This window comes from Zonotrichia leucophrys, unplaced genomic scaffold (genome assembly GCF_028769735.1).
Source record: "Zonotrichia leucophrys gambelii isolate GWCS_2022_RI unplaced genomic scaffold, RI_Zleu_2.0 Scaffold_1263_13265, whole genome shotgun sequence".
NCBI lineage: Eukaryota > Metazoa > Chordata > Aves > Passeriformes > Passerellidae > Zonotrichia > Zonotrichia leucophrys.
Window position 1 is genome coordinate 1 of NW_026993468.1, and position 13265 is coordinate 13265.

Consider the following 13265-nt stretch of genomic DNA (forward strand, 5'->3'; position numbering starts at 1 on the left):
TATCATTTTTTACAGGAAGTTCTCAGGCATACACACCCTTTTCCAGTATATACGAGCAGTTTTCTGGTCAGTGACTGGATACATTTCAAAGCAGCAAATACTCAGTGTCTAGACACACATCTTGGGCATTAATAGTATTGCTTTCACAAATGAATCCCATCTGTTGTCTAGTAATGCAGGATTCTAAGTTTACTGTCTGCCACTTTTCATTCATCTTTCGTGCCCACACTCTGTGTTCTGAAGGGTAGAGTATTGTTTTTTCATGGTTTAATCCTAGGGCAATGATGGGATGGATAACATAAACAGTGGCATTATGTATGGTAAGCACAAAGGCAGTGGCTACATTAGAAACAGGATCATAGGTGAAGTTCATCATAGTCCACCAGGATTGAAACTTCCTTTCAAAATCTGTTCCATTATCCCACACAATTTTCCGAATTTCAGCTGGAAAATTACCTTCACCCTCTTCCCATATGATCAGAGCTGCTGTTGTCTGCATCCATAACCGTGCTTGTATACAACTAAATGCTAAAGACACATTATCTAGAACTGTACTAAGTGCTTCTACTATTAACATGTGGTCTTGGTCCCCGGCCGCTTCCCACTTTGGCAGTACTTTTGAAATCTGCCACTGGCTAGTTCCTAATGCCAATAAAGATGACTGTAAAGGCTGCTTCAATTTTGTTAGGCTACCTGCTGCAGTGGCCAGTTATTCATCAGTATTTCTGAATCAATTCCATTTAAAACTCCTAATCCTGTCCCTAATATGCCAGTTAGATCCTTTCTTATTCTGCTCCTGAGATATGCCTGTCTTTGTAACCATGTTGTCCAGCCTTCAAAGGATGTTTTTAGGAAGGAGGAGCAGGCTGGTTGGATTTTTGAGATGTTAATTTGCATCATCAACTCCACACGTTTGAGAGACCATTCTGGATTGAATAATAGTTGTTGTTCACCCACATTCCTCACTACGTAGGGGCCTATTTCATGCACCTCAGGTTCAAGTTTGGGTTGAGTCTGAACTATTTGAGTCTTAGTATGGGCTGTATAAGGTCCTGCTGTTGTAAAAAGTGCAGTGTCTTGAATTTAAATGAAAGTCCGATAGCATCCTGAGCCCAAAGGCAAGTCACTTCTACAGGCCGTATTAAGGTGAAATTACACCAACAGTCTGATTCACTTAGGCTATCACAAACTTCCTGGTGTTCGTATACACCAGGAGAGGTTGAGACACTAATTTCATCTGGTCTCTCATAAGCCGTCCCATTTATCATCCAGCACCCTACCTTGATTTCTTCTCCTCTGATCCCTTGAAGTGTTCACAGTTCCTGTCCCTGCCATTCCTGCTCCTCATATACCTGATCCCCGTGAATTACTACAGTGGATAGGTTTAAATCCTTTATCTCAGAAGGTTTTCCCATGGATCCAGTATACTGATTAAACCCCTGGGACCAAGGCCATTCAGACTTGCTTTGGATAGAGGTACTCTCTAGTTCTAAAACTTCAGTTATGATTACATACAAAACAATTCTACAAACTAAAGTATGAGCTACTCCTGACTGCAATATACTCATTTTGCCCGAGTAAGTTTTAGTCTCGGTTCATTGTCTCCTGGCATCACTCTTCAAGGGGCTTCTGGGCCTTCTTCTCCCGAAAGTGATGAATCCAGACGTTCTGCTCCTTGATTTTGATTGCAGTGAAGGTGGTGAGAAGCACTTGGAACGGTCCCTCCCACTGTGGTTCCAAGGTCTTTTCTGTAAGAGACTTAACATATACATAATCTCCAAGCTGTATGTTATGTACTGGCCCATCTAACTCCGAGCTCCGAGTTCCAGCCACATGTTTCTCAGTTTCTCTGAGCTGTTTGTTTAAGGCCACCATGTAGGTGGCTAGTGTTACGTCTCCAATGTGGGTGGACATTCCCTTTTGTATTCTATATGGTCTTCCATAGAGTATTTCAAAAGGGCTCAGCTTTTCTTTAGCTCAAGGTTTAGTTCGAATTTGCAATAGTGTCAGTGGAAGAGCTTGGGGCCAGGGTAGATTAACTTCTTGCTCCAGTCTTACAATTTGCTGCTTAATCAAATGATTCATTTTCTCTACCTGGCTGCTTGATTGGGGCGGTATGGAGTGTCAAGTTCCTAATGTATGACCAGGTGGCTACTAATCTGTTGCACTGCTTTGGAAATGAAATATGATTCTTTATCTGAGGATATCGTGGCTGGAACTCTGAAGCGTGGTAATATTTCTTGTAATAATACTCTGGTCAGCTCTTGAGATTTGACAGTTCTGGTGGGGAATGTTTCTGGCCACCCTGAAAATGTATCTATCAATACCATTAAATACTGATACCCCCCTTTCCTTGGGAGTTCTGAAAAGTCAATTTGCCACTGCTGTACAGGCCCATGGCCTCTTCCAGTCTGACCGAGTTTCAGCCCAGGGGTATTTTTGGGGTTAGTCTGGAGGCAAGGATCACATTATCAGCTCACCTGAGCGATAGTGGCATATAAATTCCTGACAACAAGAAATTCTTTCAATCAGATGTATGTTCTACAAAGCCTGTGGAAATTACTACTTCAAAGTCAACACTTCATTTCAATGCACTCTGTATCACTGACAGCCTTGGTCATTTTGGGAAAGGGGCCACACTCTATAAAATCTTTTAAGTAGTTAGGCCCTAGTGCGTTTTCTAGTGCTCTTCCTTCACTAGTAACCATGAAAATGGGAAGGGATTACTAGCTCTCTTTCAATGGTAGCCCACCCCTTGTAGTTGTACGTCTCTTTTGATTAGTATTATTGTGTTCTGGCTTACCTTCGAGGAAAATCTGTACCTCACCCTTTGCTGCTTTCTTTGCCTCTCCATCCGCCAGCTCATTTCTTTCCTCCAATTTTAAGCTCACTCTCTGGTGTGCCTTAATATGCTTTTCCAGGTAGCTGAACTGCTTCCAGCAGCCGGATTGTCTCTTCTTCCCTTGTGAGGTCAGCAGTCCCCTCTCCTTCCAGATGGCTCCATGTGCATGCACGACTCTGAATGCCTTTTGCTGTTTCTAACGCATGGGTTGATGCATTTATCTCAGCCTTCTGTGCAGAGGTACCTGTTGGTAAGGGTCCAGACTCTATTACTTCTCTGCAGGTAGTCACTGTGAACTTTGCAATGTCACTTTCTTGTCAGTGAGCCAGGTCTCTGCATCGTCTGGAGGAGTGTCCTTTAAGTCTTGGCGGCTGGAGTAGGTAGCTTCAATGGTCTCTAGGCAATCATGGTGTACTGCTTCTCCTTGATTCCACTGAGAAAAGAAGCTGGGTTGACAATATTATACACCACTATCTTTACATCATCTTGCTCTACCATGATGGCCTGGTATTTCAGAAACCTCTCTGGTGAAAAGCCAGTGGCCACCCTTTACTTCCAGTACTGCAGACACTGTGTGGGAAACTAGCACAGTCATTTTTGTCCTAGGGTAGACTTGGATGCCTCTTGAATGTTCAGCACGACTGCTGCTACAGCTCTGAGGCAACCTGGCCATCCTTCGGCTGTTGCATCTAGTCGCTTAGAGAAGTAAGCAACTGCCCTCTGGTATGGATCCAAGTCTTGAGCCGATATTCCCAGGGCAATTCCTTGCGTGGAAAAATAGAAAGAATGCTTTACTTACATCTGGAAGTTTCAAAGCTGGAGCTGACATGAAGGCACTCTCTAGCTGGTGAATGGCCCGTGTGGCGTCTCTTGTCCACTGGAGATCTCAGTTCTCATTGGCCATAAGAGCATAGAGGGGTCTGGCAAACAGTACCCTGCCATGCCTAAGAAGGTTCGGAGTTCTTTCGTTGTCTGGGGTTCAGGGTTTGGCACAGGGCTTCGCCTTCCCTGTCTTAAAGTTTGCTGCTCCGCATTCACTTCTCACCCCAGGTAGATTACCTTCTGTTTCACTACCTGTGCCTTTTCTTTGAGACTCTGCATCCTTGGAGCCCTTGGAAATTCCAAAGGCTTACCGTCCAGGCTTCTCTTGCTTCCCTCGTCTGAGTGGCTACTAGAAGATCGTCCATGTACTGCAACAGCCTCCTTTCCTCTTGTGGAGCTTCCTGGGACTCTGGGTCTTTGCAAGTTGTTCTCCAATCGGAGTGGGGAATTTTTGAAGCCTTCAGGCACATGGACTATGTGAGCTGTGTTTGAATGCAAAAATTTTCTGTCTGGCTTCGTGGATTGGGAGGCAGCGGAAGAAAATCACCACACAAAATCACTGGGAAAGGGCATATTTCTCAAAGTGCTCACTTTTCTCTACACAACACAGCATACCATAATTCGGCATTTACTCACATCAATTTTCCTGGACACAATCAAAATAACAGCACACAGTCTAGAGATCAAGTACAAACATCTAAGGCAAAGGAACTCTCTGAGCTCATACTCACAGTTAAAATGTACCAAATCTACACAAATCACTACATTTAAACACGATAAATACCATCACTGACATTCCTCCACTCGCTTCTCCGCAGGGCACTTCTCTCCCTGCCCCCGCAGCCTGCTGCAGCCGGCGCCTCTGGCCTCACTCGGCTGCTTCAAACACGGGTAGTACTGACCCATCCCCGCACTGTAGGGCACTGTAGATTTACTCTCTTTTATACACCATACACTTATCACTTGCACAATCTCAAACACAGTGCACTGACCACACACATTAACCATACAGCAACACAGTGTCCGGACATCACACACACACACAAACAAAACACACACAGGCTCACCAGTTCTGCTCTATCAGAACTACGAATCCCCAACACACACATACACGGGTTCACCCAGCTCACCCCCAGAGCCACTAGCGGTGTGCCCTATCAGAACGACAAACCCCGTCTCTAATACAGCTGCTCTATCAGCTGAACCCAGATGTCTCTGGGTGGTTTACTCCCTTGCTCTCTTTCCTCTCCCCCCGGGGGCCCCTCAGTACATACCGTATCTTCCTCCGCAGCCAGCAGGTCATTGTCTGTCCTCGCAGGTGGCAAGTTAAGACAAGCGGAGCCCCACCAGGAAAAAAAATCCTAGGGCGCGCCTTGGAGGTCCTTCTATCCCCCCTGCCTCCGCGGGGACAGAGAACTCCTGCCTGGCTCACCATAATGTTTTGCAGAGAAAAGAAGAAACCTCACAACTTTATAAAAGTTGTAAAGCTCGGTATGTTTATTTACAGTGCTGGACACATACGGAGAAAATTCTCCTCAAAAGGCATACGTACCCCTGAAAATTTCAGACCTCCTTTTATCCCCCTTCCAAATGCATATGCATACAGTTTCACAATAAGTTCATACATATTCATCCTGCATGACACTTAGCACCAGTTCTTTATCACAGGACTTTCTAGGTTGGGGCAAATTGACCTCGTGGTCTTTTCTGTTTTTCTTTCTCTGTCTCCTTGCTGTCTCAGCATACGAGTTTTTCCTTCAGCTTTGGCCTCACAGACTTTTCACCGTTGTTAGACACTTCACCTAATTCAGGATGGATCCCTACTCTGTCTGACCACCCCCACAACTACAAGTCACGCCCCCACTTTAAATCATTCCACCTCCTCTCTGGGCCATGCCTCCAACAGGCCAGCCTGGAAGTTCACCATCCTAGATCAAGGCCCTTCCTCCCCAACACCTGACAAAATCGCAGTGCCCTTTGCCTCGCCCTCCCGCAAGAATATAACCCCCATGGTCAAAGATACTAAGCCCAACTGCCACACTATTTCTAATCCAAATTTTTCTGTTCTAAGTTATTCTTCCTCCCCAGAAGACAGTTTGGATTCCCCAGAGCCACCTCACCCCTCTACCCTGGAAGATCCCTGGGAAAGGAAGAAGACTGACAAATAGTCTCAAAACTCCTCATTGCCCTCGGATGTTATTAAAGAAGGGGACAGAATCCCAGGTATCAGCCATTGGTTTATGGGGAAATAAGGATCTGTGTAGGGCAGCTAAAGACCAGAGGAAGGACTCACCCTGTTTTAATGGCCTAATGAGGGCCATGTTTACAGCACATGTCTTAACCTCTATGATTTATGGTATTTTATGGCCATTGTTGTCACCTACAGAATACACCCTGTGGGATGGGGGATGGAAGTGTTTATTAAATCAAATAGCAGACTATGCTAATAATGAGGCAAGGGCGGTATTGACAATCAACCGTCTAGCTGGAGAAGGACAACACAGCCTACCAGATGATCAAGCAGCAGGTATCCCCAGAAAAGTATTGGATGATATCAAAGAGATGGCTTTGAAAGCTTTTATCCAGGTATTGAATGGCAGCACACCCAGTTTGGACTACCTTGGGTGGCTGCAGATAAAGCTTTAGGACAATTAGACCATCTTGGGTGCCTGTTAGGTAAGCAAACCAATGCTACCTCCCTGACATTGAGTGGCCTGCTCTCACAGAGACATAGAGACCATCAGACATGCCACCTTGCAGAACAGCGATAGAATTTTTACTCTGGGCACATGGGCATGGCTGCATAGACTCTGAGGGATGTGTTGCATGAACCTCTCCAGCCACAGTGAGTCAATCCACAAGAGCATTCAGGTACTGAAGGAAGGGTTCAAGAAGCTTCAAGTGGAAAACAAAGACTGGGTCAAAAATCTCTTCCAATCCAAAAGACTAAAGGGTTGGATGATGTCTAGCTAAAACAGAACTATTCATTCTCTTAGTGGTTGTTATTGTATTGTTAATTCTCCCATGTTTGTTTCAATGCTTTTAGAAGGTCTTACAAAATTCTTTCAGTTCCATCTGTGTTGTAAAACAGAACGAGGGAAGACACCCAACACAGGCTCCCCATGGACTCCTTGGAGGAGAGAACTGGAAGCCAGGATGGCACAAAATCCTCTCAGAGGCTCAGTATGGGAAAGAAAACGTAAAAATACCCAAAAGTATTCTTAAATCCATAAAGTACCTTAAAAACCTGGAGTATCTCAAGGCATTAATGAGCCCCACTGGGTGTCAGTACAAAGCTCTCCAGGGACTCATTAAAGCAGATAATTGGGGTCATGATTGTACAAATCTTTCACAGAGTCTGTATCAAAAGGGAAACACCAAGTACCTTAAAATAACTGAAGTACCTTGAAGCAATTATGAGCCCCACTGAGTGTTGTTGCTGACAAAGCCTCTCCAGGGACTAATTACACCAGGTAATTGGAGGCCATGATTGCACAAACCTCTCAGAGACTCCAAGGCAAAAGCAAAACCCAAAGTCCTTTGAAAAACCTGAAGTCCCTGCAGGGAGCATTCAGGAGCCCCTGGGCCATTCCCAAGCAAGGCTTCCCAGGGACTCCTTCCAGCAGATCCTTGAGGCCACTGGGATGTGGGCTAGGGGGGGATGCTGAGGGCAGGACAACGAGCTGACAGTGCCCAGCCTTGCTGGGGCTGTGCCAGGAGGCCCCAGGGCCTCAGGACAAGGTGTCTCCTCACAGCCCTTGGTGGCACAGACCCTGCTGTGCCCCAGGACACCAAGACTTGGCTTCTCTTTGTCCCCACCTGTCATCACTGCCTCCAGTTCTCTGCTCTGCCTGGGGCCTGGGGACACTTTCTCTCTTGTGTCCCTCAGTGGGACCCAGTAAAAGTGCAAGAAACTTTGAAGTTGGATTCTGCCTTGGAGTTCTGGAGAGGTTTCTTCAGCTCCCTCTCAGGGACTGATGTTCAGGGCCTGAGCACAAAGCCCCAGAGGCTCATTAAAGTCCTTGTGCTGTGTCTTTGCTGCTGAGCTGGGCTGGGTTCCTGGCACAGAGGCAGTTCCTGGTAACCAAGAAGAGCTTCAAAAGCACATTTCTCTTGATGAGCAGCTCTTCTGGCAGCCCAGCAGGGCTGGGGCACTGCCTGCAGCCACCCCGGGCACAGCACAGAGGCACAGAGAGCTTCAATCAGTCAGGGCTGGGAAGGAGCTGAGAAGTGCCTGGGGCAGAATCACTGCCAGCCCTTGGCACAGGAACCTCTGGCTGCAGGCAATGCAGCTGCAGCTCCTGGAGTGATCGCCTGAAGCTGGAACATCCCAATGCCTACAGGCTCTGTGAGTACAACTCTGAATATTTCTGGTGTGGGGGAAGTGAAATGCTGGGGAAGCTCTGACATGCTGAGGGGCTATGATCAGTCATGGAATATTTACAAGGCTAGGATTTTGATAGAAAATAAGATATTTCCTAAGACTTTGTATTCAGTTTTCTAGCAGTGGAAAATGTCAGGAAGGGAGGGTTAAATATTAAAGGTAGTATGAATTATTAGTTAGTCTTTTGTCAAGTGCCTGAGACATCTGAACTGTTCCTCTTAGTGATCAATAGGTTCACAGGAGATCCCTGATGTGCTTGCAGCCACTCTGCCCATGGACAGCACCAGCATCACCTTTGCTGGACCAATCAGGCTCAGTCTGAGCTGTCCTTTCTCCAAGCTGCAAACAGAACCTGCCCCAGTCAGTGCCCTGCAAACCGGCAGGGTTCTGTCAGGCCAAGGAGAGGGCACAGAGATTTGGGGTCTGTGAGTGCTGACACAGAGAGATCAGGCACAGGGAAACACCTGCAGGAGGAAAATCTGCAGGAAGCAGAGAGAATATCAGGCAATGAGAGAAAACAAACCCCAGCAATGCTGTGGCAGGGAGAGTTTAGAGATGTGCACAGGATCCCCTCCAATGCAGCCCCTCCCTCTGAACAAGCCCCCTCCCTCCTGTGCCCCAGCCCAGCCTCTGCCCTCAGGGCCGGGGCTCCAAGGCGTGCTGCCCCTCCTGTGCAGGCAGAGCTGCAGCAGAGCCATGGGACAGCTCTGCAGCCCCAGGCCCAGTTCCCTCTGCAGAGCACAGGGCTGGGAGCAGCTGCCCGGCACTGGGGGCTCTGGCAGGGGGCACAGCTGGCTCAGGGTGACACTGTCCCCAGTGCCCAGCTTTGGGCAGTGCTGTCAGTGCAGGCAGGGAAGGAGCTGCATCTCCCTCAATCCAGTGCCATCAGAAGGACCCTGAAGTCTCCCTGAGATTTCAGCCCAAGCTGGGCGCTTCTGTCCAGGGTTCAAACCTGTCCTATAGCATCTCTGAGTTATAAGATTGCTGGGGAAAGGCAGAGGTGTTGTGACACTGGAAGTGCTGCTGGGTTGGTGAAATGAGCAATGTGAGTTTTTGGCTACAAATGTGGAGCTGGGCTGTGATGGATCCATCTGCTCTCAGCAGTACCTGAGGAGCTTTAAGGAAAACATGGGAGCTTGAACATCCTCCGTTTGAGAACAGTGAAAGCCCAAACAACCGCCAAACAGAATGAAGTGAGGGATCATCTCCCCTCAGACTCCACTTTGCATCACAGATTTTCTCTGTTCTCCCTGAGTGCACCAAAAATGCTTTCTGATATGAAGGAGGGTTTCTGATATGCAGGAGCAGCAGTAGAGATATGGGAGAGCTTATATAGAAAACCTCCAAACTCAAAAAAACTAAAGTCCACGTCTGTGTATTACAGAGGAGGGTGTATGGGAATTGGCTTTGATTTTGGATACAGGTAAATTCTCCAACTCTTCACTGTCTTTTTCTCCATGAACAGGTCCCCATGTGCAGCCACAGCAAATGTCCAACAGCAGCTCCATCAGCCACTTCCTCCTGCTGGCATTGGCAGACACGCGGCAGCTGCAGCTCCTGCACTTCTGCCTCTTGCTGGGCATCTCCCTGGCTGCCCTCCTGGGCAACGGCCTCATCATCAGCGCCGTAGCCTGCAGCCACCACCTGCACACGCCCATGTTCTTCTTCCTGCTCAACCTGGCCCTCAGCGACCTGGGCTCCATCTGCACCACCGTCCCCAAAGCCATGCACAATTCCCTCTGGGACACCAGGAACATCTCCTACTCAGCATGTGCTGCTCAGCTCTTTTTCTTTATGTTTTTCTTCTCAGCAGAGTATTTCCTCCTGACCATCATGAGCTACGACCGCTACGTGTCCATCTGCAAACCCCTGCACTACGGGACCCTCCTGGGCAGCAGAGCTTGTGCCCCCATGGCAGCAGCTGCCTGGGCCAGTGCCTTTCTCTATTCACTGCTGCACATGGCCAATACATTTTCCCTGCCTCTGTGCCATGGCAATGCCCTGGGCCAGTTCTTCTGTGAAATCCCACAGATCCTCAAACTTTCCTGCTCAAATTCCTACATTAGGGAATTTGGTCCTCTTATAAGTAGTGCTTTTCTGTTTTTTGCTTGTTTTGTGTTTGTTGTTTTCTCCTATGTGCAGATCTTCAGGGCTGTGCTGAGGATCTCCTCTGAGCAAGGACGGCACAAAGCCTTTTCCACCTGCCTCCCTCACCTCACTGTGGTCTCTCTGTTCCTCAGCACTGGCACATTTGCCTACTTTAAGTCTCCCTCCATCTCCTCCCCATCCCTGGATCTGGCCGTGTCAGTTCTGTACTCAGTGGTGCCTCCAGCCCTGAACCCCCTCATCTACAGCCTAAGGAACCAGGAGCTCAAGGCTGCAGTGAGGAGACAGATGACCGGATGCATTCAGCAACATTAAACTGCTGGCCCAGTTCTGCAAATCACTTGTAATAAAAATCATGTTTAATACATCTTGTTGGGTTCGTCCTGGAGGTTCTTTTGCTTTGCTTTATTTAATATTGTCAGCAAAGAATTTTAATTCTTAGTACCATTTCTCTATTTTTTTCTCCACCTTTCTCGTGGCAGCAGCCTGTGTCAATGAGGGGCTGCCCTCTTGGTGGCTTTAAAGGCTCTAAAGGATGTCCCAGCTAAGTTTTCTGCAGAGATGCCCTTTTGTTGCCTTCTCTGGAGCTGCACCAGCAATGTCTGTCTGCAGAGCTGGGGGCAGACCAGTGCTGGCCCAGCAGCTGTGCCCAGCAGCAGCAGCACTTGGTGTTGCCAGCGCTGCTGCCGTGGCCCTGCCCCGCTGCCCTGGTGGCCCTGGTGTTGCTGCAGGGCCTGAGTGCTCTCGGGGCCAGGCACAGCCCTGGGGGTGGCAGTGCCAGGGCTGCAGCAGGGACAGGCCATGGGCACTGCTGGGGCAGCGCTGACACCTCAGGCCAGGGCCTGGGGGCTCCAGGCTCCTTGCCCAGGCTCTCTCAAGAACACACCCAGGCCAATGCTCAGCACAGAAAAGCCCCGTGAGCAGCCCCAGGCTGGCCGTGGGCAGGCTGGGGGCAAACAGCATGGCTGGGGCTCTGCAAGGGTCCTGGGGCAGATGGGAAGGAGCAGCAGAGCAGCGGCTGATCCATCCCCAGTGCGCTGCACAGCCCAGGGCAGTGTCCCAGAGCGTCCTCATGGGGCTGCCAGCAACATCCCCCCTCTGCAGCCCTGGCCTCTCCCCCAGCTCACACAGGTGCCCCATCCTTGCAGGCACAGACACGGCAGCACTGGCTCAGCAGCCCCTGTTTGCATTGCACACAGCAGGGGAGCACCCCCATGCTGTTGGTGTGGGGACATGAACCTGAGGATGCACAAATGCCATCAGCCCTGGGGCCAGCAAGGGCTGGGGGACACCAGGGAAACCACTCAGCTTTGTCCTGGCCTCTGCAGTCAGCCAGAAAGTTTGTTCCCATCAGCTGGGAGTTTCCTGGCCCACTGCAGATGCTGTTGCTCAGAGCCAGGGCTGCCTGGCAGCCGCCTCAAAAGTTCCCAGACCATTTCCTCTGCTTCACCTTTGCTTTCTTTACTCTTCCCTGGCACAAATTTCCTCCTATTTCCCACCCCTGTTCCCTCCCCTGCAAACAGCCCATCCCTGTTTACCCTTTCCTCTCTGGCCCCACTTCCTATTGCAGTTCCTGACTTGGCACCATGGGAACGTCCCTTGGGCAGCAGGGCCATCCTACAAGTGCTGCAGGAATTATCTGCAGGCTCCTGCAGTGCCTGGTGCTGCTCCCTTGCCAGAGGCACCCCAGGCCAGGGGGCACATCTGGGCTGCTGTGTCTGGCTCTGGGGCTCCCTGTTCTGGGCAGTGAGAAGGAGCTGCAGAGGCTCTGCAGGACTGACAGGATGGGCTTTGGGGCTGGCAGGAGAAGCTGAGGGACCTGGGCTGCTGGAGCTTCTGAAGAGGAGACCCAGGGCTCCTCCTGCAACTGCTCCAAGGGTGCTTTCAGAGATTCCCAGAATCAGCAATGTTGGAAAATACCTTGGAGATCATCAAGTCCAACCTTTGCCCTGACACCACCTTGTCTCCCCTGAGCCTCCCATTCTCCAGGATAAGCAACCCCAGTTCCCTCAGCCACTCCTCACAGGACTTGTGTTCCAGACCCCTCCCCAATCTTGTTGCTCTTCTCTGGAGACACCCCAGCCCCTCCATGTCCTTCCTAAATTGGGGGGGCCCAGATCTGCAAACAGCACTCGAGGTGCTGCCCAACCAGTGCTGAGCACAGGGGAAGAATCCCTGCCCTGCTCCTGCTGGCCACACTATTCCTGATCCAGGCAAGGAGCCCTTGGCCTTCTTGGCCAGCTGGGCACACTGCTGGCTCATGTCCAGCCTGCTGTCCATCAGTCCCTGCAGGTCCCTTTCTGCCTGGCTGCTGTCCAGCCCCTCTGTCCCCAGTCTGTAGCACTGCAGGGGTTGTTGTGGCCAAAGTGCAGGACCTGGCACTTGGACTTGTTCAACCTCACCTTGTTGGATTTGGTCCCTGGATCCAGCATGTCCAGGGCCCTGTGCAGAGCCCTCCTACCCTCCAGCAGATCAACACTCATACTCAACTTTGTGTCACCACAGTTCCATGAGGCCCCAGAGTGTCCCAATGGTCTCCGTGATTCCATGAGGCCTCCCAGTGTCACAATGTCCCTTTGGTTCCATGGGACCCCTTGGTGTCACAGAGCCCCTTGGATCCTTGGCCATGCAGTGTCACAATGGCCCTTTGTCCCCCAAGGCCTTGCAGTGTTCCAATGGATCCTTGGTTTCATGAGTTCTGCGAGTGCAGGAAGGCTCTTCTTGGTTCCACATTGTCACAATGGTGTCTTGGTCCCACGTGCCACCACAGTGTCCAACGTGTTTCCTTCATTCTAGGAGTCCCTGAGGAGCAGCACTGGCCCCTTGGTTCCACGGGACCCTGCAGTGTCACAATGGCCCCATCATGACACCAGGTCCTGCTCTGTCACAATGTTCTGCATGGTTCCACAAGGCCCTGCAGTGTCACAGTGGCCTCTTGGTTCCATGAGGCCTCAGAGCGCCACAATGAATTCCTCGGTGCTTCCATGTCACAATGGAGCCCTGGTGGCACAATATCCTGCAGTATCACCAGGGACCCTTGCTTCATTGGGGCACCACAGTGTCACAATTGTTACCTCAGTTCCCAGAGTCCTTGCAATGGGGCAATGGCCC

The 13265-nt window shown here is 49.9% G+C and overlaps 1 protein-coding gene across 1 annotated transcript; it reads left to right on the top strand.

Moving 5' to 3' along the window:
• Positions 1-8007: 8007 nt before the first annotated feature.
• On the top strand, positions 8008-10475 carry LOC135442130 (olfactory receptor 14J1-like). The gene is made up of 2 exons (XM_064701673.1): positions 8008-8012; positions 9514-10475. The coding sequence occupies exon 2, from the start codon at positions 9537-9539 to the stop codon at positions 10467-10469; it is 933 nt and encodes a 310-aa protein (XP_064557743.1). The 5' UTR covers positions 8008-8012; positions 9514-9536; the 3' UTR covers positions 10470-10475.
• The last annotated feature ends 2790 nt before the right edge of the window (positions 10476-13265 follow it).

Excerpts from the sequence above, each read along its gene's own strand:
- LOC135442130 (XM_064701673.1), top strand. The coding sequence starts at position 9,537 with ATGTCCAACAGCAGCTCCATCAGCCACTTCCTCCTGCTGGCATTGGCA.